This window comes from Mesoplodon bidens (genome assembly GCF_964165515.1).
Source record: "Mesoplodon bidens genome assembly, chromosome: 1".
NCBI lineage: Eukaryota > Metazoa > Chordata > Mammalia > Artiodactyla > Ziphiidae > Mesoplodon > Mesoplodon bidens.
Window position 1 is genome coordinate 42,117,058 of NC_138176.1, and position 25,328 is coordinate 42,142,385.

The window sequence follows — 25,328 nt, forward strand, 5'->3', positions numbered from 1 at the left end:
CATTTTGCTTAAAATGACCCATGTTCCCACCTTTTTTTTGGACATGAGGACTTTTTTTTTTTTTTACAACTTTATTGGAGTATAATTGCTTCACAATAGTGTATTAGTTTCTGCTTTATAACAAAGTGAATCAGTTATACATATACATCTGTTCCCATATCCCTTCCCTCTTGCATCTCCCTCCCTCCCACCCTCCCTATCCCACCGCTCTAGATGGTCACAAAGCACTGAGCTGATCTCCCTGTGCTATGCGGCTGCTTCCCACTAGCTATCTACCTTATGTTTGGTAGTGTATATATGTCCATGCCTCTCTCTCGCTTTGTCACAGCTTACCCTTCCCCCTCCCCATATCCTCAAGTCCATTCTCAAGTAGGTCTGTGTCTTTATTCCTGTTTTACCCCTAGGTTCTTCATGACATTTTTTTTCTTAAATTCCATACATATGTGTTAGCATACGGTATTTGTCTTTCTCTTTCTGACTTACTTCACTCTGTATGACAGACTCTAGGTCTATCCACCTCCTTACAAATAGCTCAATTTCATTTCTTTTTATGGCTGAGTAATATTCCATTGTATATATGTGCCACATCTTCTTTATCCATTCATCGGATAATGGACACTTAGGTTGTTTCCATTTCCGGGCTATTGTAAATAGAGCTGCAATGAACATTTTCGTACATGACTCATTTGAATTATGGTTTTCTCAGAGTATATGCCCAGTAGTGGGATTGCTGGGTCATATGGTAGTTCTATTTGTAGTTTTTTAAGGAACATGAGGACTTCTTTGAATTTAGGACTTTTAATAAATAGCAAATAGAGAAGTCATAAAAAAGAATAAAATTTTTAATAAAAATGTTAACAGTTTACAGAAACTAGAGTAAAAATGAAATATAGTTTTGATTAATTGGGGAACTTTTATTGAAGGGGTAAAGATAAGCATAGAAAGAAAAACATTTCTGACATTTAGTTCCTTCAAATGTAAATTAAAAATATACCTATCTCACAATCAATAAAGACAAGAACTAAAAAATATAGATACACATATTTTCTGGCTTTTTCTTATTTTAACATTCCTTAAAAGCTTTGTTGAGGTATAATCTATTTACCACAGAATTGTACAATCACCACCACAATCCAATTTTAGAACATTTCCATCACTTTAATAGAACCCTTGTGGCCCATTTGCAAATACTCTCCATTCCTACCCTCAGCTCCAGCAACTACTAATTTACTCTCTCTCTAAAGATTAGCCTTTTTTACTGCATATTTTCTTACACTAAAACTTTGTTTTACACTAAGTATTTTTATTTTCTACATGTATAATTGTAAATTTAGTTCAATGTGGATCTGAATACAAAGGTGTTTAATACACAGCAACTTCATGCTTTTTTTCTATTTGAAGTTTATGGTGATTTTATGGCTCCTTTATACTCTACTTCAGCTTTGTTACTGTACTCAACTGCTACTGAACAGAGCTGTTTAAGTTGTTTCCTGAACATGGAGTTTGAGGCCAGTATCTGATAGGTTGTGAAGCATTGTCTGGCAATAGGGGAGTATTGCAAAATGATGGAGACAGAACAACCTGGTGTTTACACATGTCTAGAGGGTCTAATAGTTGGCTTGCTGGTTTACTTGGTTGTTAAAGTTTTATTATGGGTCTTTTGCCTCTTTTGGTGAATCTGGTTGAGAACTGTAACCAGAGTAGAGAAAAGCATACTCCCACAGTTTGGCACAGTTTATCTTATAGAAGAGGACCTATACATTTTTCTCAGTCTAGGGTTTTCTTTCTCTTTCTTTACTTCCCTTCCTTCCTTTATTCCTTCCCTCCACCCCCCCCCCACCGCCTGCCTGCCTGCCTTCCTTCCTCTCTCCCTCCTTCTTTCCATCTTCCCTTTAGAACTTTTCTTTTCACTATAGACCTTGTCAGGAATTCCGTAAATTACCTCAATTTGGATTAAATGTGAGCTACTTAAATTTTACAATACAGACCATGGCCATATTGTTCCTGGATTACTTAGAAATCTATTTCCTCCCTGTTTAAAGACAGCCCAAAATAAAGAAATGATTTTATGCCATCCCATGTAACATGGATTGCCTGATTAAATTGTGTGCTGGTTTGTTTAGAGAAAATATTTGCCATTCCTATTTTGCTGTTGTCCAGCTATTACAATTAGGATGACTCTGCCTAGATTTCCCTATGCCTTGAAGTCTGTTTTAATGCTCTTCTTGGGAAAGCTACTACTATTTCTATCCAATGCATGTTCTTTGACAATTAGTAACACAGAAAATACAACAGTTAAGAAGCAGATCCCCTTTACGTGTTGGGCTTGAGAGAACAGAGCAAATAAAACCTCCACATCTCAGGAGAATATGAATGTGCTGTAAACTCAGGGTCATGCTTCCAGAGTGAATCATCATGCTTCCTTATGCCACCTTTGTGTTACTTGGGTAATTCCCCCTTTATCCTTTGGCCCAAGCTATTGCCACAGGTTTGTTGGGCTGTTTCCATAAGGTTAAATATAATTAACATGCTTTCAAAATGCATATTTATTATGTCAAATTTCAGGTTCATAGAATCTTCTGGCTGGAAGGAACCTTTAGATGTAATTTAGTTTGGCCCTTCATTTTCTGAGAGGTGGCCTGAGGCCCAGTAAGATTATATGACTAAACATAAATCTATTAGTGAAAGATCTAGGACTAGAACCCAGGTTTCCTGTGTAAGCTTTTCTTTTCTTCTCTTGAAATATAGTTGATATACAATATTATGTTAGTTTCAGGTGTACTACATAGTGATTTGATATTTGCATACATTATGAAATGATCACTGCAGTTAAGCCTAGTAATCATCTGTCCCCATACAGTTATTACAATATTATTGACCATGTACCTTATGCTGTATGTTACACCCCTCTGACTTATTTATTTTATAACTGGATGTTTGTACCTCTTTATCCCCTTCACCTATTTTACCACCCCCACTTACTTCCCCTCTGGCAACCACACATTTGTTTTCTGTGTCTATGAGTTTCTTTTCGTTTAGTTTTGTTTGTTTGGTTTGCTTTTAGATTCCACATATGAGTGAGATCATATAGTATTTCTCTTTCTCTGTCTGACATTTCACTTAGCATACTACCCTCTAGATCCATCCATGTTGTTGCAAGATTTCATTTTTTTATGGCTGAGTAATATTTTATTTTATATAAAACACACACACACACCATATCTTCTTTATCCATTTGTCTATTGATGGGCACTTAGGTTGCTTCCATATCTTGGCTATTGTACATAATGCTGCTATGAACATTGGGATGTATATATCTTTTGGAATTAGTGTTTTGGGGTTTTTTGAGTAAATACCCAGAAGTGAAATTGCTGGATCATATGGCAGTTCTATTTTTAATTTTTTATAGGAACCTCCATACTCTTTCCACAGCGGCTATATATACCAATTTACAAGGCCACCAACAGTGCATGAGGGTTCCCTTTTCTCCACATCCTCATCAACATTTGTTATTTGTTGTATCTTTGATGATAGCCATTCTGACAGGTGTGAGGTGGATTTTCATTGTGGTTTTGATTTGCATCTCCTTGATGATTAGTGATGTTGAGCATCTTTTCAAGAGTCTGTTGGCCATCTGTATGTCTTCTTTGGACAAATGTCTATTCAGTTCCTCTGCCCATTTTTTAATTAGATTGGGGTTTTTTTGATGTTGAGTTGTATGGTTTCTTTGTATATTTTGGAAATTAACTCCTTATTAATGTGATGTTTGCAAATATTTCTCCCATTCAATAGGCCAACTTTTTGTTTTGTTGATAGTTTCATTCACTGTGCAACAGATTTTTGGTTTGGTATAGCCAATTTGTTTATTTTTGCTTTTGTTTCCATTCCCTGAGGAGACATATTGAGAAATATATTGCTAACACTGATGTCAAAGAGCCTACTCCCTATATTTTCTTCTAGGAGTTTTATAGTTCCAGGACTCATATTTAAGTCTTTAATCTATTTTGAGTTTATTTTTTGTATATGGTATGAGAAAGTTGTCAGTTTGATTCTTTTGCATGTAGCTGTTTAATTTTTTCCAGAACCATTTATTGGAAAGCCTATCTTTTCCCCAATGTATATCCTTGCTTCTTTTGTCGTAGACCAATTGACCATATAAGTGTGGGTTCATTTCTGGACCTTCTATTCTGTTCTATTGATCTCTGTGTCTGTTTTTGTGCCAGTACCTACTGTTTTGATTACTGTAGCTTTGCAGTATAGTTTGAAATCAGAGAGCATGATCCTCCCCGCAAATTTGTTCTTCTTTCTCAAGATTGCCTTGGTTACTCAGGGTCTTTTTTGTTTCCATACAAATTTTAGTATTGTTTGTTCTAGTTCTGTGAAAAATGCTTTTTGCTAGGGATTGCATTGAACCTGCAGATTGCCTTGGGTAGTACGTTTAACAACATTGATTCTTCAATTCATGAGCGTGGAATAGCTTTCTAATTGTTTTTGTCATCTTCAATTTCTTTCATTAATGTCTTCTAGTTTTCAGGGTACAATTATTTACCTATTTGGTTAGATTTATTCCTAGGTATTCTTTCGATGCAGTTACAAATGGGATTGTTTTCTTAATCTATCTTTCTGATAGTTGTGATATCTGAACTATCAGATAGTGTATAGAAATCCAACAGATTCCTGTATATTAATTTTGTATTGTGAAACTTTACCAAATTCATTTATAAGTTTTAATAATTTTCTTGGTGATGTCTTTAGGATTTTCTATATATAATATCATGTCATCTGCAAACAGTGACGGTTTTACTGTTTCTTTCCCATATGGATTCCTTTTATTTCTTTTTCTTGCCTGATTGCTATAGGACTTTAAGTACTATGTTTAATAAAAGTGGTGAGAGTGGGCATCCTTGTCTTATTCCTAACCTTAGAGAAAATGCTTTTAGCATCTCACTGTTGGATATGATGCTGGCTGTGGCTATGTCATGTATGGCCTTTATTATATTGCGGTATTTTTCCACTATTCCCATTTTGCTGAGAGTTTTCATTATAAATCAATGTTGAATTTTGTCACAAGATTTTTTTGCGTCTATTGAGATGATATTTTTCAGTTTGTTAATGCGGAGTGTCATATTGATTGACTTGCAGACATTAACCATCCTTGCATCCTTGGGATCAATTCCATTTGATAATGGTTTATGATCATTTTAATGTATTGCTGAGTTTAGTTTGCTAATATTTTTGTTGAGGGTTTTTGCATCTATATTCACCAGTGATATTTGGCCTGTAATTTTCTTTTATTGTGGTATCTTTTTCTGGTTTTGGTATCAGGGTGATGGTGGCCTGGTAGAATGAGTTCCAAAACATATTTTTCCTCTTTAATTTTCAGCAGTAGTTTGAAAAATATAGGTATTAAGTCTTATGTAAATGTCTTCTAGAATTCACCTCTAAAGCCATCTGGTCCTGGACTCATGTTTGTTGGGAGTTATTTTTTATTATTATATTATTATTACTACTACTACTACTATTATTATTATTGATTCAGTTTCATTACTGGTATTGTTTGATCATATTTTCTATTTCTTCCTGATTCAGTTTGGGGATATTGTATCTTTCTAGGGATTTATCCATTTCTACTAGGTTGTCCATTTTATTACCATATAATTGTTCATAGTAATCTCTTATGATCCTTTGTGTTTCTACAGTGTTGATTGTAACTTCTCCTCTTTAATTTCTGATTTTATTTTTGGGCTCTCTTTTTAACTTGATAAGTCTTGCTAACAGTTTATCTTTTAAAAGAACCAGCTCTTAGTTTCATTGATAGTTTTTTTTTTTTTTTTTTGGTCTCTATTTTATTTATTTCTGCTCTCATATGTATTTTTTTTTCCTTCTACTAACTTTTGGATTTGTTTGTTTTTCTTTTTCTAGTTCCTTTCAGTATAAGGTTACATGTTTTTATTTGATATTTTTCTTGTTTCCTGAGGTAGGCTTGTATGACTTTAAACTTTACCCTAGAAGTGCTTTTATGCATCCCATAGATTTTAGATTTTTGTTTTTCCATTCTTATTTGTTTCCAGATTTTTTTTTTTTTTGCGGTACACAGGCCTCTCACTGTTGTGGCCTCTCCCGTTGTGGAGCATAGGCTCTGGACATGCAGGCTCAGCAGCCATGGCTCACAGGCCTAGCCGCTCCGCGGCATGTGGGATCTTCCTGGACCGGGGCACAAACCCATGTCCCCTGCATCGGCAGGCAGACTCTCAACCACTGCGCCACCAGGGAAGCCCTCCAGATATTTTTTTGATTTCCTTTTTAATTTCTTTAGTGACCCAATGGTTGTTTAGTAGCATGTTTTTTAGACTCCACATGTTTGTGTTTCTTGCAGTTATTTTCTTTCAGTTAACTTATAGTTTCACACCACTGTGGTTAGAAAAGATGCTTGATATGATTTCAGTCTTCTTAAATTTATTGAGACTTGTTTGGGGGCCTTGCATGTAATTTATACTGGATATTTGTACCATGTGCACTTGAAAAGAACATGTATTTTGCTGTTTTTGGAAGAAATGTTGTATATATTAAGTCCATATGATATAATATGTCATTTAAGGCCAGTGTTTCCTTACTGATTTTCTGTCTGATCTGTCCATTGATATAAGTTGGGTGTTAAAGTTCCCTTCTGTTATTGTTTTACTGTCAATTTCTCCCTTTATAGCTGTTAATATTTGCTTAATGTATTTAGGTGCTCCTAAGTTGGGTGTATATATATTTGCAGTTGTTGTATCTTCTTTTTGGCTTGATCCCTTGATCATTACATAATGCCCTTCTTTGTCTCTTGTTATAGTCTTTGTTTTAAAGTATATTTTGTCTGATATTAAGTATTGCTACCCTGGCTTTCTTTTCATTTTCATTTGAATGGAATATCTTTTTCAATCCACTCCCTTTCAATCTGTGTGTGTCTTTAGATCTGAAGTGAGTCTTTTGTAGGCAGCATATAAATGGATCTTGGTTTTGTATCCATTCAGCTATTCTATGCCTTTTGATTGGAGCATTTAGTCCATTTATATTTAATGTAATTATTGATAGGTATGTACTTATTGTCATTTTGTTAATTGTTTTCTGGTTCTTTTTTTAGTTCTTTTTTGTTCCTCTTCTTTTGCTCTTTTTCCTTGTGATTTGATGAGAATCTTTACTGTTATGTTTGGATTTTTTTCTCTCTTTTGTGTGTTTATCTATTACAGGTTTTTGCTTTGTGGCTCCCATGAGGTTCATATATAACAACATATATATTATTATAGTAATATTTTACATTGATGAGCTCAAGGTCAAGCACATTTTAACAACAACTCTACATTTTTACTTCCCCCCTCCTGTTTAATTTTTTTGATGTCATGTTTTGTATCTTTTTTGTGAGTATCCCTTAACTACTTACTGTGAATATAGATAATTTTACTACTTTTGTCTTTTAACCGTCCTTCTAACTTTGTAAGTAGTTGATCTACTGCCTTTACCAGTGAGAGTTTTTTTATAATTTTTATATTTCTAATTATGGCCTTTTCTTTACTGCCTAGAGAAGTTCCTTTAACATTTCTTGTAAAGCTGGTTTTTGTGGTGCTGAACTCTTAGGTTTTGCTTGTCTGTAAAACTCTTTACCTATTTCAAATCTGAATGATAACCTTGCTGGGTAGAGTATTCCTGGTTGTAGGTTTTTTTCCTTTCATCACTTTAAATATATTGTGCCATTCCCTTTTAGACTGCAAAGTTTCTGCTCAAAAGTCAGCTGATACCTTATGGGATTTCTCTTGTACATAACTATTTTCTTTTTTCTTGATGCTTTTAAGATTTTCTCTTTATCTTTAATTTTTGCCATTTTAACTATAATGTGTCTTGGTGTGGACCTCTTTGGGTGGATCTTGTTTGGGACTCTGTGCTTTCTGAACCTGGATGTGTTTCCTTCCCTAAGTTTGAGATATTTTTGACTATTATCTCTTCAAGTAAGTTCTCTGTCCCTTTCTCTCTTCTGCTTTTGGGACTCCTATAATGTGAATGTTAGTACACTCAATGTTGTCTCAGAGGCCTCAAACTATCCTTATTTTTTTTAATCCTTTTTTTCATTTTTCTGTTCAGCTTGGGTGATTTCCATTACTCTGTCTTTTACATCACTTATCCATTCCTCTGTATCATCTAATCTACTTTTGATTCTTTCTAGTGTATTTTTCATTTCACTTAATGTGTTCTTCAGCTCTGTTTGGTTCTCTTTATATCTTCTAACTCTTTGTTGAAATCCTGTGTTTAGCCATTCTTCTCCCAAGCTCAGTGGGCACTTTTATGAACATTATCTTGAACTTTTTACTGGGTAGAGTGCTTATCTGCACTTCATTTAGTTCTTTTTCTCAGGTTTTGTCTTGTTCCTTTGTTCAGAATATATCCCTCTTTCTCCTTATTTTGCCTAAGTCTCTGGTTTTATTTCTGTGTATTAGGTATGTTAATTATATTTTCTGATCTTGGAGAAGTGTCCTTATGTGGGAGATAACCTATGTGTCCCAGCAGTACACTCCCTTCTGGTTAGCAGAGCTGTATGCTGTAGGGGAGGCCCCTCTGTGGGCCACTTGCACACTCCTGTTGTTGTAGGGCTGACTACTGTGGGTGCGATGGTAAGCAGGCTTGCCCCACCCAGGCCAGTTGGCTCCAAGGCTATACATCATGCAGTGGCTGCAGGCCCCACTGGAGGGTAGGCTTCCTGCATAGTTGGTGCTAGTCCACTGGTGGTGGGGCTGAGGCCCACCTGACCTGGGCCAGAGAGGCAGGGTGCATCTTGGGGCAGGTGCCAGCCTGGGCCTGGTGCCAAGTACCCAGCACTAACAGGATAGAGAGAGGATTCCAAAGTCACATTTGCCAGCGCCTGTGTCCACATGGTAGAACGAGCCCTGTAAAATGGCTGCTGCCAGTGTCTTCATCACGAAGGGTGCTCCTACTTGCCCCCTGCGTCTCCAGAGGCTAAGATTAGTAAGTGGGTCTGATCCAGGGTCCTTTCAAACTACTGGGACTTGGAGTGTGTGAGATTTTGTGCACACCCTTTAAGAGTGAAGTCTCTGTTTCCTGAAGCCCTCCTGCTCTCCCAAACACAAACCTCACTGGTTTTCAAAGCCAGAAGTTATAGGGGCTAATATTGCAGGTGTAGGACCCACAGGCCAGGGAGTCCAATATGGGACTTGGACCCCTTGCTCCTTGGAGAGGACTTCTATGATTGTGATGTTCCTCCTATTTGTGAGTTGCTGACACAAGGGTGTGGGTCCTGACAGTATTGCATTTCTGTCCCTCCTTCCTGTCTCATGGTAGTTCCTTCTTTATGTCTTTAGTTGTAGAAAATCTTTTCTGCTAGCCTTCAGGTCATTCTCATAGATGGTACCTCTGTAAGTAGTTATAATTTTGGTGTGTCTGTTAGAGGATGTGAGTTCAGGGTCTTCTTACTCTGCCATCTTGGCCACCTCCCCCTGTATAAGCTTTTCTAAGCTCACTTCATCATCTTTGTTCTATAGTATTAGCTTACCTAAATGAGTCACCCTTTCCCGTTGTGCATGGAAATGTAATTTGAACTACTTTATAAAGGAATTTTGCATAATAATAGACCAAGTGATATTGACAGTTCAAACCTTATGTTAATAAATCATTTTAATTACAGTATAGTTCAGAAATTCATTTTCTTCCAAAATAATGAAAAGATATCTGCAGTGCAAAATAAACTATGAACTGTTAATAAAAAGTTAAATAGATGAATGGACAAACAGATTCTAAGGACCAGCTCCCAGTCATTGGCACTAAGCTAGTTTTAACCTTGCTCTGATCATAACCCTCCTTCCTCACAAGAGCAAAGAATTAGGTCCAACAGGAGACAAGCCTTTATATAGCAAGTGCCTGCCCCAGATAAAAGAAAGCATGTATTTAAATACAGCCAGCAATTGTGTCTTCAAAGCTCTTTAAAATGCTGGTGGCATTGCCTCTCACCTTCAGGTCAGTATTATTTGGGCACCAGCTAGAACCTGAGAGTTAAGAACGTGTCAAAATCTTTGTCAAAAATTCCAACATTAAGATTCACTTTACTCAAGGATACATTCCTTCAAATGGCAACACAGTGATTCACACTGAAGTAACATTTTACTGTAAATGAAACTTTTTCCAATTTTAATTTCTGATATAGCACATAGCATTACTTATAAAACATAGAAGAAATATATTGAGTATTAGCATTTTCTCATTCATGTCTCCTTTCTAGAAATCTTGAGAGTGAAACCAGTATGGTATGAGGGCCAGCAATCTTTTAGATGTAGCTTCTCAAACCTCTACTATTCCCTTGGTAGAACTGATGTGGATGGGGTGGGAATAGGAATGGGTACAAAGTGGCATTCATCCTGTGGTGGATCATATTTTGAGAAAATTGCTTTGGCCTGAAGAGACCATTAAACTAAGAAGCACAAAAGAATAAAGGCAACTAACTGAATGTGTTCTCTGTTCCAGACACTGTGTTTGATATATAGGCCCTTTTACTTCATGTTCACAGGTAACCTAAGAGAATTTATCCACATATTACAGATGAGGAAACAAAGAGTTTCAGAAATTTGTCCAAGATCACACGCACACACAAAAAAAGGTTGAGATTTAAACAAAGGTAGTCAAATTTCAAAGCTCACCTTCTCAACCAGTGCATTAGCCTGTACATCTAGATGGGGTTAGGATAGTCTGCAAAGACAGACCTGGGAATCATGCCTAACCAACTAGGCTGGGAAGGATTCCTGAGTAAGAAGAAGAAATGTATTCCTTTCCTCTTCTTTTACCTTCCTCTGTTCACACTCAACATTTATGTCATATCTCTAGCCAGCCTGCTACAAAATCGTCATCATCTCAAATTGGTACAAGTGGACTTGGTATAATTAATTTGACCAATAGGACAAATAAAAAGCAAACTAAATTTCATCTTAAAATTTTTCATGTATTAGTTTTGTGAAAACACTTTCATAATAAAGCATAATAGCTTAGGCTCTTGAAATAAAAATTGCTGTAACTTACACTGGGAGTTTATATTGAAAGAAAAAATTATGGCACATACTTTAAGGAGATGAACAGTGTGGCTCAGCCCGAACTTGAATAGGTTGCTATCCTATACAGAACTTCTCAAGGTCTTTGCATGCATGGAATTCTAATAGAGTGGTTTCCACTGAACCAGATCCTTTGAGAGAGTCAGACAATAATAAATAGCTATTCTGATTTAAAAGATACTTAAAAAATTTCTTTCCATGACCAGAGTCATTATTTTTACTTACCATAAAAGTGAGATATGCTAATTGTACAAAAATTGAGCGATTCAAAAAAGTTAAAAAGAGCTAAATCAACTAAAATCTCCCTAAGAGAAAACCATTGTTAACATATCAGTGAACACATTTCTTTTTGTCTCTTCATAAATTTATTTTGTATTTAGATGTAGATGGATAACTGTCCCCAAGACCCAGATGACATTATCCTAGAGATGATGTTATTAATATAGTAGGCTTTTGGGGAATAATATCACATTTTAGTCATTCAAAGAAAAGCAAGGTTAAGAAAACATCTTGTAGGGCTTCCCTGGTGGCGCAATGGTTGAGAGTCCACCTGCTGATGCAGGGGACACGGGTTCGTGCTCCGGTCTGGGAAGATCCCACATGCCGCGGAGCGGCTAGGCCCGTGAGCCATGGCCGCTAAGCCTGCACGTCCGGAGCCTGTACTCTGCAACGGGAGAGGCCACAGCAGTGAGAGGCCCGCGTACCGCCAAAAAAAAAAAGAAAGAAAGAAAACATCTTGTAAATATAACAACTGAAAATTCAGAGCTGTATCACATAGATATTTGGCATGTATATTTCCTGTGAAGCATCATCATTTAGAAATCTTTTCTTCCTTTTTTTTGAATAATGGCAATTTTGGAAAGAAGAAAAAGAGCAAATGCTACATACTTGTCATTTATAGCTTCCCTTGTTTTTATCCTGTTAACCTCAGAGATACACAGTATGGAGCTGAGATACCAGCTCTCTTTGTGGCTTTGCCAGTGATAAGTCATCATGGCTTATTTCATTCTTTCTTTGATTCATTTAGTCAACAAACATTTAATGAGCATTTATCCTTTGTCAGGCACAGTGGACAAAAAATCCCCAGTCTTGGGTTGCTTACAGACTGGTGAAAAGAGACAGATACTAAACAAGTAATCAGAATAAATATTTGGTGCATTAGCTTGTGATAAGAGCTATAGAGAACACTAAAAAAGGGAAGGGAGAAGTAGGTGGATTACTCTTTTATGTAGACTGGTGTGAGGAGAGACTTTCTGATTAGGAGACATTTGAGCAGAGAATTTAGGGAACTGAGAGGGCAAGCCCTGAGGATAACTGTGAGACAATATTCAGGCAGAAGAATAGCATGTGCAAATGGCCTGAAGCAAGAGCTTGCTGTTATGCTCAAGGAGCAGCAAGATGGCCAGTGTGACCTGAGCACAGTGAGCAAGGAGGAAGTGAGGCTTACAGGGAATGGGGTTTCAGATAATGTAGGGCCTTGTCAGACTGTGTGACAGCTTTGTCTTTTACCATGAGTGAGATGGGAAGCTACTGCAGTGTTTTGAATAGAGAAGTGACATGATCTGGCCTTGTTTTAAAGATAACATTTGATCTACCCAAGGTACATGTAGAGAGACCATCACTGAATGCCCATGCGGTGGCACTTTCTCATTTAAGGTCCCAATAACTCCATACAGTAGGTGGCGTTATCCTCAGCAAGAACTCGGCCTCAGAGCAGTTACTCAACTAACTGCCTAAGAGGACTGAGAGAGGCCTTAAGTGGAGTCAGGATTTAAGTCCAGACCTGTTACCCTAAAGCCAGGGTTCTTTCCTCCTAACCTGTGCACAAGTTAAAATGTGTGTTACCATCTCTAAAGAGAATAATTTGTACATTAGGTGTGTGATCTACTTTTCAGTCATTTACCTGGGTAAGACTCTAAAGAGGGAATATGATCGGATTTCTTCTCCTCTGAGTGTTAGTACTCTGACACAGCTCATTTTTCATGTCGTCTTTCTTATCCAGATTTCTTTTAGAAGTGGGTTTTCACATTTTTGTATTTTATTAAACTATAACTGAATTCATTTGTATCACACTAATCTGTCATCTCAAAGAGTTTCACAAATGGAGTAGCGGGCCTTTAGCTGTTTAAGGCATTTTCAAATATCTATTTTCCCCTCTAACCTGTCATGTAGATTCTCAGATGCTGAGCGCAAACTGAGGCCTATTTATCTGAAGTGTCCTCATGTTTTCTTCTAAAGAGCTTGCCACATTAATGTTCTCTCAATGGAATTCAGTCTGTCTATGTGTACATGAGAAAGACACTTAAAAGACCTTCACTATCCCTGCAGCTAGAGCAGTAAACAATTCACAACTAAAGAGGAGACAGCCACACTTCAGCTGAAAAGCAGAAAGAGCTTATCATGTTATTTCTCCAAGGCTTTCATTAGTTCAGAAAAACATGGGCTGTTTGGTATTATCTTGAGAATTCTGTGGTTTGAGAACACTCAATGGTAACGCTTTTACATTGCCATTAAGTGATTAGCTCAGTTATCTCTCCTTTTCCTTGCAAGTCACCTTGTTGAAACGTTGTGTAAAACAGTGAACACAGGCCAGCAGCCTGTCTGAGGAATGACATCTGGAGGACCCAAGCTCTCTCCAGAGCCACCAAGAGCCATGTGAGGCTGCAACAGAGGCTTGGAAGCATTGGGGATATCAAGGTTCAGCTTAGGTCTCCCAGTTAGTATAACTAAGGAGTAAGGTTTAAGGTCAGACAGGATTAAAGCCATCATGCCTATTTGAGAGGAAAAGAAAAGTAGTTTCCAAAGTCTTTAGAAAGAAAACTTGTTACTTTTTTTTTTTTAATGGAAGGAAGGGAAAGACTGTGAGATAAAAAGAAGAAATAACAGTACATAAATTTTCAGTCTCAGCAGAGACAAGGGTCTATCACTGAATTAAATAACTCTAGAAATGTTTGTGGACTAGGACTAAAAAGAAGAAAAGCGTACAGGACCGTATGGTCCTACTTTTTCCACACTCGAAGTAAAACTGGAGAAGGAATTCGTTTTTATTTTTACTTTTCTGATTGAAGGAGAAAAACTGTATAGTATACTCAAACACATTATCTGAAATGAAATGAAATAATACAGTGAGAATCAAATACACTTTCCCTCTTCTAATCCCAGTGGGCACAAAACTAATTGGCAATCCAGTTAGTGAAAATGCATCAGTTCCAGTGGAATGAGATTGGGCAATAGCTATGAGCCCTGGATTTCAAACCCATCTCCAGCAAGCCTTTACTGTGATACAGGTGGTGTTTGGGGTGTCATTTCAGTGCTCCATGCACCTGTTAATTTGGGGCTAAGAATGCATTCTGTTATATTAACTCTGTGGGGTTTTTTTTCCTCACTTACTCCCTTCTGGCTTTCTTTAAGGTCCAATTGAAAAGTGAAGAATCCAAAACCTTTGCAATGAAAATTCTCAAGAAACGCCACATTGTGGATACGAGACAGCAGGAGCACATCCGCTCGGAGAAGCAGATCATGCAAGGGGCTCATTCCGATTTCATAGTGAGGTAAAGACCCTGCCCCAGGGCTCAAGTCCCCAACTCCAAGTGGAAAAGCAACCACATTTGCACTCACTGTTACACATTTGATTCACACAAAGAAACATATTTTTAAATCTGATTTTTAAAAGTTTTTACTAAATAAAAAAAACACTAGGGCTTCCCTGGTGGCGCACTGGTTGAGAGTCCGCCTGCGGATGCAGGGGACACGGGTTCGTGCCCCGGTCCGGGAGGATCCCACATGCCACGGAGCAGCTGGGCCCGTGAGCCATGGCCGCTGAGCCTGCACGTCCGGAGCCTGTGCTCTGCAACGGGAGAGGACACAACAGTGAGAGGCCCGAGTACTGCAAGAAAAAAAAAAAAAAAAAAAAAACAGAAAAACACTAAAATTTGATTTTTTTTTTTTTTTAATGAGAATCAGCTTCTGTGAAAAGAACATGTTTTTCCCAAAGGAGATATCAGAGTTCTTAATGTTCCATTTTTATCCTGTTATTCCAAGAACTCTGCATAGACCTCTGGTGTGTGAAAGACAAAATACCAAAAATCAAACTATTTTACCTTGAATATTGTTTATTTGAATATTTTTTGAAGTTGTTAAAAAATGAAATGACTATCCCATCTCAGTATTTTGAGAGCACTGATAAGACAATGGGCGTTTTTTTTTTTTTTTTTTAATACGCAGAAGCTTTTCTAGTTAATTTGCCAGTGGCACTTGATGAAAACAGGGTATCACATGAATTTAAGTGAACAGTGCATAAATGTCATACACATCTATATTTTAAAGCGTCATCTACTGAATATCCATGCACACTGCATGTTTATGACCACTAAATATTGCTCAAGAGGCCACACTTGAAACGTTAGCTAAATTGGAATTACAGGAACCCCAGGAAGCCCTCTTGGTTCATAATCATTTGGATTAATCCATTTCAAAGGAGAGACTACCCCCTACAGTGTGAAAATCTTAGTCATGAGCCATCGCTTCCTTTTTCCTCTTTGTGAATTTAGATCTTTCTCATTCTTTTAATAAAATTTCAAGCTTGGTAAATCAAGAGTAAGACTGTAATCCGGGCACTGAAAACATTTACATGCTTTTAAAAGACAGTAACGTTTATAATCTTTGTTTTCTTACTTGCAATTCACAGATTATACAGAACATTTAAGGACAGCAAATATTTGTATATGTTGATGGAAGCTTGCCTAGGTGGAGAGCTCTGGACCATTCTCAGGGATCGGTAAGAGTTTTAAGAAATTTCTATCATGTCTTTGAAAATGTAGTTGACTGTGATGGTTTGTAAGAAGAGTCAATTTTTATAAAGTATAAAAGTCATATTTACATATGCTTGTATTTCAAAATGTAAATATGGGTCACAAACCACTATCTACATGTGATTTACTGTAAATAGGAAACTCACTCTGTTTCAGATTTGTAACCAATGATATAGGATTAGTCCACCATAAAAATGGTACCTGTCAAGGTACATGCAGAGGCTTTAGTTTAACTTGAATATCACAATCAGACAACTATATAACTAGAATTCACTTCATTGCTGTTAACAATGAAGAGAATTAAAGTTATTTTTTAGTTGCAATCTAGATTAACTGTCAGTTGGATTGTCCCACTCATTCTCCAGATGGGCTATCTTTCCTAACACTGGGAATTTTTTCCAAAGTAACTTTTCCCTCTACCTTTACATTGCTCTTTGGTTTCAAAATTAACAGAAGTTTCCAACCATCCCTTTCAGGACTTACCTGGTCTTAGGAAGAAAAGGAACCCACTTACACTCCTCTTTGCCCTTTCAGGGCAAGTAAAGTTGGTCTCTTTAGCGCTTATTTGTTTTTTTTTAATTATTCAAAATTAATTTTCTATTTCCTATTTATGTATAGCAAACTATCTTTTTTAAAAAATATTCTACCAACCCTAAATACTTACTTAAAAAAAACTACAATTTTCTGTGAATGACCTAATAACATTCAAAAGGCATCTTTGTTCCTCTGAATATTCACCTTTAGACATCCTTTTCTTTTCTTATTTGTTACAATCTCACCCCACAGACTCTCCTTCATCAGGTAACATCTTTCAGACTCAGCTATAGACAGCCCTAATGTCCCCAGAAAGCCATGTTATTTTTTGACAGTTTATTATTTTGTAGATATCCCAGAATAGAACAACTAGTTCTTTATAAACTATTGCTTTGAAGACTCATTCCTAATTGTATCCTTATGGTACCTTCATATCTTTGTACCCACTGCCCTTTCAGGTCTTTTATTCCCATTGCCTTACTTGTATATGACAAATGGGTTTCTTTTTACCTTATTGTGTCCTATTACATTAATGTTTTTTTTTCTTAAATTCAAGGTAAATATGCCTATAAGGGAATGTGTCATTTTGGCAATAGGGGACAGGGTTAACATCTGTACTGAGCTATTATATCATAGTGTATTACTACATTACTGTTAATTAATTTTGGGGTACAGATTATACGCCAGGCATTGTGATAGAGGCTGGGGATAAAATGATAAATAAAACAGTTGTGGTCCCATGCCTCACAACTTACAGGATGTAGCAGAAAGTTAATATTCTGATTTGTGAGTTAATATCTGATTTACCCTAATGTGTTTCTACTGTATTATTTTTGACCTGACCTTCCAATACACTGATTTATTTGAAATCTCTTCCCTACTTTGTTCTAATTAGAATAGGAGATTTATGGGTAGAAGTAAACATTAAAGCAATAATAAGCCACTTAGGGAAAGGAACAGCGATTTTAAACTTCTATTAACTTCTTTAACAAGACACCAACAACAATAAATTTTTTTTAAATAGTTTTAAAAATAATAATAAAAGTTAACCTAAAGTCCACTCAAACATGCATAGACATCAATATTTAACTTATTTTTTGCAAGAAAACTGTTTCATGTTTCTCCTTAACTTGATTTTGCATTTTTGGGGTACATAAATGCTAGCCAAGGCTTACAAGTGAGATGTATTTGGATTTGTCATGGTAGCAAAGGAATGCTATCAAGAAGCAGTTTGTCTTGGGAGGAGTGGATGGAGGAGATCAGTGATGGTCCTTTCTCTGCCTCCACCAGACTGCTTACCCTTTCTTTTGTCTTCCCTTTTATCATCCTTGGGTTTGGGGTACACAGTTGCTGAGTCCCTCCAGCGTACTAAATATTCATTAAGGAGGCATGATCTGGAGAAATAGCAGCTACCTGATCCTTCCTAAAGATTCAGAGGGGCTGAAGCCTTGACATTAAAAGAAATGAAGCTATCGTATATAAAATCATCTTGGACTCATTGTCCTCTGCCAACTTTCTTTTTTAGATATTCAATATGTATGTAGCCTTACTGCTTTTATTCCAAGAGACTTTTTTTTTTTCCTACGCAAGAAATTGCTAAAGGAAAAGCATAGTTTTGGACATCCAGGCTCCAATTAATACTGTCACAGACTAGCTTTCTCATTGCTTGTTTAAACTGGGGCTGAAAAATCCTAAAGATTAACTGTTAGAACCAAAAAAATGCCAAGAGAAAAAGGAAATTAATTATGCTGTTTGTCACAGTGTATATAAAAGTATCCTTAGTCAAAATAAACCTTTTTGTTCAGTTCCTTTAATTTTCCTCTTGTGTCCCAGTAAGTAGTAGTAAGGGAGAAGCTATTCTGAGAGCATAAAGGAAATGTATTGGTGGTAAGGTTAATGTGAAGGAAGGATTGTGTGACCACTGAGCCTCAGGGATTTAGCGCAGGAAGTCTCCTATAGCAATGGCATCCTCCTTCCTTCACCTAGCACCTGAGCTGACCATTTCCTGCCTCTCACTCTTTCTTCTCATCAGCATAGAAAAAGAACACAGAGCAGTTTTTTAATTTGTTGTCAAGAAGTAGGAATTAAAATGATACCATATATACAAACAGATTTTGAGGACTATTAAATTTTTTTTTAATCTTTGAAATAGGAACTACAGCACTGAAATGTTAATTGTTGCAATTTCCCTGGTTTGTCCTTTATTAGCTATCATGTTTTATCTTCTAGTTTGTGACTTTTTTCCACAAATTCTGTTCCATTATTTGGAATAGATTGCTACAAACTATATTTACTTCCCCTCTATAACAGTTACAGAATTGTCAACCACAACTTTCTTAAAAATGTAAGTGGTTGATATATATATATATATATATATATATATATATATAGAGAGAGAGAGAGAGAGAGAGAGAGAGAGAGGTTATTAGTATATATTACATATTAATATTAGTATTTAATACATATTCTAATATCATTTACTTAATTTGAGTTTTTTAAAGTGTATGTTAATTTTTCCTACAGAATGTATTAATTACATAAGAAACCATAATTATCACATCTTTCTGGTCTTGAGTCTTCTGGGATGTGTTTTATAAGCCAGCAAGTGACTTTCTATATATATTCCCCTTTATTCCAGCTATTTTATGGGAGGTGATTACTTAAGTTCCATCTTAGATGACCCATTAGGTGGAATCTGTGTCATTTCTTAATTTGCTTGAAAGTACTTTAAGGAAATGAGTCTGTTTTCATAATAATTTAGCCTTCCTACTTTGTCAATAAGCCTGTAGCATGCTTCAGGTTTATATACTCACTAATGATTGTTGTCACTAGTCAATGAAAAGAGGGAACTTGTCTTTCAGTGAGAGATGCTTTGTCTTTGTTACATTCTGCCATTTCAGGACTTGGTTATCACAAGTTTATTAAACACTGTGATTAAATTTTAATTTGAGTATATCAATAAGTATACATAACCCTCAAATCCCCTGAAGCAAATTGTTGTTATCTACTGCCATCTAGCTAAGATAAAACACCTACTCACTCCCGAAGAGGATATAAGGAACTATCCCTTACTTGTTAATTGAAATGACACAACTGTCAAGGCATAATTTATTATTTCAAAGAGCTATATAGGGGAATTATTTCTTTCTTTAAGCAACTTTACCTGTTGATAAAACAAGCTTTTGTTTCAAATCAAATTTACCTTGTCATTTCCAATTCTAATAGTAATTTTTCATTGTGAATCACACTAATGCTATGTTTTTTGACTGCTTTCCAAAAGGGTATTTTAAAATTCACAAATTACCTACATCAAATATTTAGTGATGAAACTGTGTTGCTGGTAAACATTTTGTGTGCATATATTGTGTTGATTTGTCACATAACACAGAAACAGATTTGAGACAAATTTTTTATTTAATTTTTAAAATCAGATACAAATATATTTATATATGGGAGATACTCAATACAGATCTGTTGACGGGCTGGAAACCAGCTTTCTAGAGCCCTCCAAATTCCAAAATGGCTCAGAAACAAGCTGTCAAGAACTGAAGACCCAGTGATGGATGTTTATGGTCAGTTCCCTTCATGACGAAAAAAGGAGGGTTTTTTAATTTTTATTTATTTATTTTTTTATTAGTTTCTGCTTTATAACAAAGTGAATCAGTCATACATATTCATCTGTTCCCACATCCCTTCCCTCATGCATCTCCCTCCCTCCCACCCTCCCCATCCCACCCCTCCAGGCGGTCACAAAGCACCGAGCTGATCTCCCTGTGCTCTGCAGCTGCTTCCCACTATCTATCTACCTTACGTTTGGTAGTGTATATATGTCCATGCCTCTCTTTCACTTTGTCACAGCTTACCCTTCCCCCTCCCCATATCCTCAAGTCCATTCTCAAGTAGGTCTGTGTCTTTATTCCCGTTTTACCCCTAGGTTCTTCATGACATTTTTTTTTAATTCTGTATATATGTGTTAGCATACGGTATTTATCTTTCTCTTTCTGACTTACTTCACTCTGTATGACAGACTCTAGGTCTATCCACCTCATTACAAATAGCTCAGTTTCGTTTCTTTTTATGGCTGAGTAATATTCCATTGTATGTATGTGCCACATCTTCTTTATCCATTCATCCGATGATGGACACTTAGGTTGTTTCCAGCTCTGGGCTATTGTGAATAGAGCTGCAATGAACATTTTGGTACATGTCTCTTTTTGAATTATGCTTTTCTCAGGGTATATGCCTAGTAGTGGGATTGCTGGGTCATATGGTAGTTCTATTTTTAGTTTTTTAAGGAACCTCCATACTGTTCTCCATAGTGGCTGTACCAATTCACATTCCCACCAGCAGTGCAAGAGTGTTCCCTTTTCTCCACACCCTCTCCAGCATTTATTGTTTCTAGATTTCTTGATAATGGTCATTCTGACTGGTGTGAGATGATATCTCATTGTAGTTTTGATTTGCATTTCTCTAATGATTAATGATGTTGAGCATTCTTTCATGTGTTTCTTGGCAGTCGGTATATCTTCTTTGGAGTAATGCTTATTTAAGTCTTCTGCCCATTTTTGGATTGGGTTGTTTGTTTTTTTTGCTATTGAGCTGCATGAGCTGTTTATAAATTTTGGAGATTAATCCTTTGTCAGTTGCTTCATTTGCAAATATTTTCTCCCATTCTGAGGGTTGTCTTTTGGTCTTGTTTATGGTTTCCTTTGCTGTGCAAAAGCTTTGAAGTTTCATTAGGTCCCATTTGCTTATCTTTGTTTTTATTTCCATTTCTCTAGGAGGTGGGTCCAAAAGGATCTTGCTGTGATTTATGTCATAGAGTGTTCTACCTATGTTTTCCTCTAAGAGTTTGATAGTTTCTGGCCTTACATTTAGGTCTTTAATCCATTTTGAGCTTATTTTTGTGTATGGTGTTAGGGAATGATCTAATCTCAAACTTTTACATGTCCCTGTCCAGTTTTCCCAGCACCACTTATTGAAGAGGCTGTCCTTTCTCCACTGTACATTCCTGCCTCCTTTATCAAAGATAAGTTGGCCATATGTGCGTGGGTTTATCTCTGGGCTTTCTATCCTGATCCACTGATCTATCTTTCTATTTTTATGCCAGTACCACACTGTCTTAATTACTGTAGCTTTGTAGTATAGTCTGAAATCAGGGAGCCTGATTCCTCCAGCTCTGTTTTTCGTTCTCAAGATTGCTTTGGCTATTCGGCGTCTTTTGTTTTTCCAAACAAATTTTGAAATTTTTTGTTCTAGTTCTGTGAAAAATGCCAGTGGTAGTTTGATAGGGATTGCATTGAATCTGTAGATTGCTTTGGGTAGTAGAGTCATTTTCACAATATTGATTCTTCCAATTCAGGAGCATGGTATATCTCTCCATCTATTTATATCATCTTTAATTTCTTTCATCAGTGTCTTATAATTTTCTGCATACAGGTCTTTTGTCTCCTTAGGTAGGTTTATTCCTAGATATTTTATTCTTTTTGTTGCAATTGTAAATGGGAGTGTTTTCTTGATTTCATTTTCAGATTTTTCATCATTAGTGTACAGGAATGCCAGAGATTTCTGTACATTAATTTTGTATCCTGCTACTTTACCAAATTCATTGATTAGCTCTAGTAGTTTTTCGGTAGCATCTTTAGGATTCTCTATGTATAGTATCATGTCATCTGCAAACAGTGACAGCTTTACTTCTTCTTTTCCAATTTGGATTCCTTTTATTTCCTTTTCTTCTCTGATTGCTGTGGCTAAAACTTCCAAAACTAGGTTGAATAAGAGTGGTGAGAGTGGGCAGCCTTGTCTTGTTCCTGATCTTAGTGGACATGGTTTCAGTTTTTCACCATTGAGGATGATGTTGGCTGTGGGTTTGTCATATATGGCATTTATTATGTTGAGGAAAGTTCCCTCTATGCCTACTTTCTGCAGGGTTTTTATCATAAATGGGTGTTGAATTTTGTCGAAAGCTTTCTCTGCATCTATTGAGATGATCATATGGTTTTTCTCCTTCAACTTGTTAATATGGTGTATCATATTGATTTATTTGTGTATATTGAAGAATGCTTGCATTCCTGGAATAAACCCCACTTGATCATGGTGTATGATCCTTTTAATGTGCTGTTGGATTCTGTTTGCTAGTATTTTGTTGAGGATTTTTGCATCTATGTTCATCAGTGATATTGGCCTATAGTTTTCTTTCTTTGTGACATCCTTGCCTGGTTTTGGTATCAAGGTGATGGTGGCCTCGTAGAATGAGTTTGGGAGTGTTCCTTCCTCTGATATTCTTCGGAAGAGTTTGAGAAGGATGGGTGTTAGCTCTTCTCTAAATGTTTGATAGAATTCGCCTGTGAAGCCATCTGGTCCTGGGCTTTTGTTTGATGGAAGATTTTTAATCAGTTTCAATTTCAGTGCTTGTGATTGGTCTATTCATATTTTCTATTTTTTCCTGATTCAGTCTTGGCAGGTTGTGCATTTCTAAGAATTTGTCCATTTCTTCCAGGTTGTCTATTTTATTGGCATAGAGTTGCTTATAGTAATCTCTCATGATCTTTGGTATTCCTGCAGTGTCAGTTGTTACTTCTCCTTTTTCATTTCTAATTTTATTGATTTGAGTCTTCTCCCTTCTTTTCTTGATGAGTCTGGCTAATGGTTTGTCAATTTTGTTTATCTTCTCAAAGAACCAGCTTTTAGTTTGGTTGATCTTTGCTATCGTTTCCTTCATTTCTTTTTCATTTATTTCTGATCTGATCTTTATGATTTCTTTCCTTCTGCTAACTTTGGGGGGTTTTTGTTCTTCTTTCTCTAATTGCTTTAGGTGCAAGGTTAGGTTGTTTATTCGAGATGTTTCCTGTTTCTTATGGTGGGATTGTATTGCTATAAACTTCCCTCTTAGAACTGCTTTTGCTGCGTCCCATAGGTTTTGGGTCGTCGTGTCTCCATTGTCATTTGTTTCTAGGTATTTTTTAATTTCCTCTTTGAGTTCTTCAGTGATCACTTCGTTATTGAGTAGTGTATTGTTTAGCCTCCATGTGTTTGTATTTTTTACAGATCTTTTCCTGTAATTGATGTCTAGTCTCATAGCATTGTGGTCGGAAAAGATACTTGATACAATTTCAATTTTCTTAAATTTACCAAGGCTTGATTTGTGACCCAAGATATGATCTATCCTGGAGAATGTTCCATGAGCGCTTGAGAAAAATGTGTATTCTGTTGTTTTTGGATGGAATGTCCTATAAATATCAATTAAGTCCATCTTGTTTAATGTATCATTTAAAGCTTGTGTTTCCTTATTTATTTTCATTTTGGATGATCTGTCCATTGGTGAAAGTGGGGTGTTAAAGTCCCCTACTATGATTGTGTTACTGTCGATTTCCCCTTTATGGCTGTATTTGCCTTATGTATTGAGGTGCTCCTATGTTGGGTGCATAAATATTTACAATTTTTATATCTTCTTCTTGGATCGATCCCTTTATTGTTATGTAGTGTCCTTCTTTGTCTCTTCTAATAGTCTTTATTTTAAAGTCTATTTTGTCTGATATAAGAATTGCTACTCCAGCTTTCTTTTGATTTCCATTTGCATGGAATATCTTTTTCCATCCCCTTACTTTCAATCTGTATGTGTCTCTAGGTCTGAAGTGGGTCTCTTGTAGACAGCATATAGATGGGTCTTGTTTTTGTATCCATTCAGCCACTGTGTGTCTTTTGGTGGGAGCATTTAGTCCATTTACATTTAAGGTAATTATTGATATGTATGTTCCTATTCCCATTTCCTTAATTGCTTTGGGTTCGTTATTGTAGGTATATTCCTTCTGTTGTGTTTCTTGCCTAGAGAAGTTACTTTAGCATTTGTTGTAAAGCTGGTTTGGTGGTGCTGAACTCTCTCAGCTTTTGCTTGTCTGTAAAGGTTTTAATTTCTCCATCAAATCTGAATGAGATCCTTGCTGGGTAGAGTAATCTTGGTTGCAGGTTTCTCTCCTTCATCACTTTAATTATGTCCTGCCACTCCCTTCTGGCTTGTAGAGTTTCTGATGAGAGATCAGCTGTTAACCTGATGGGGATTCCCTTGTGTGTTATTTTTTGTTTTACCTTTGCTGCTTTTTTTTTTTTTTTTTTAGTAATTTATTTATTTATTTTTGCTGTGTTGGGTCTTCGTTTCTGTGCGAGGGCTTTCTCTAGTTGTGGCAAGCGGGGGCCACTCTTCATCGCGGTGTGCGGGCCTTTCACTATCGCGGCCTCTCTTGTTGCGGAGCACAGGCTCCAGACGCGCAGGCTTAGTAGCTGTGGCTCACGGGCCTAGTTGCTCCGTGGCATGTGGGATCCTCCCAGACCAGGGCTCGAACCCGTGTCCCCTGCATTAGCAGGCAGACTCTCAACCACTGCGCCACCAGGGAAGCCCCCTTGCTGCTTTTAATATGGTTTCTTTGTGTTTAATTTTTGACAGTTTGATTAATATGTGTCTTGGCGTATTTCTCCTTGGATTTATTCTGTATGGGACTCTCTGTGCCTCCTGGACTTTATTAACTATTTCCTTTCCCATATTAGGGAAGTTTTCAACTCTAATCTCTTCAAATATTTTCTCAGTCCCTTTCTTTTTCTCTTCTTCTTCTGGAACCCCTATAATTCGAATGTTGGTGTGTTTAATGTTGTCCCAGAGGTCTCTGAGACTGTCCTCTGTTCTTTTCATTCTTTTTTCTTTATTTTGCTCTGCAGCAGTTATTTCCACTATTTTATCTTCCACCTCTCTTATCCGTTCTTCTGCCTCAGTTATTCTGCTGTTGATCCCATCGAGAGCATTTTTCATTTCATTTACTGTGTTTTTAATCGATGCTTGATTCATCTTTAGTTCTTCTAGGTCCTTGTTAACTGTTTCTTGCATTTTGTCTATTCTATTTCCAAGATTATG

The 25,328-nt window shown here is 36.6% G+C and overlaps 1 protein-coding gene across 2 annotated transcripts in view; it reads left to right on the forward strand.

The window, feature by feature from the left end:
* PRKG1 (protein kinase cGMP-dependent 1) overlaps nucleotides 1–25,328 on the forward strand; it is a 1,281,256-nt gene that overhangs the window by 1,236,106 nt on the left and 19,822 nt on the right. For both annotated transcript variants that reach the window (XM_081245892.1, XM_081245891.1), the window contains exons 11-12: nucleotides 14,493–14,632; nucleotides 15,769–15,858. In XM_081245892.1, coding sequence (XP_081102018.1) covers nucleotides 14,493–14,632; nucleotides 15,769–15,858 — 230 coding nt within the window. The remainder of the gene's footprint in view (nucleotides 1–14,492; nucleotides 14,633–15,768; nucleotides 15,859–25,328) is intronic.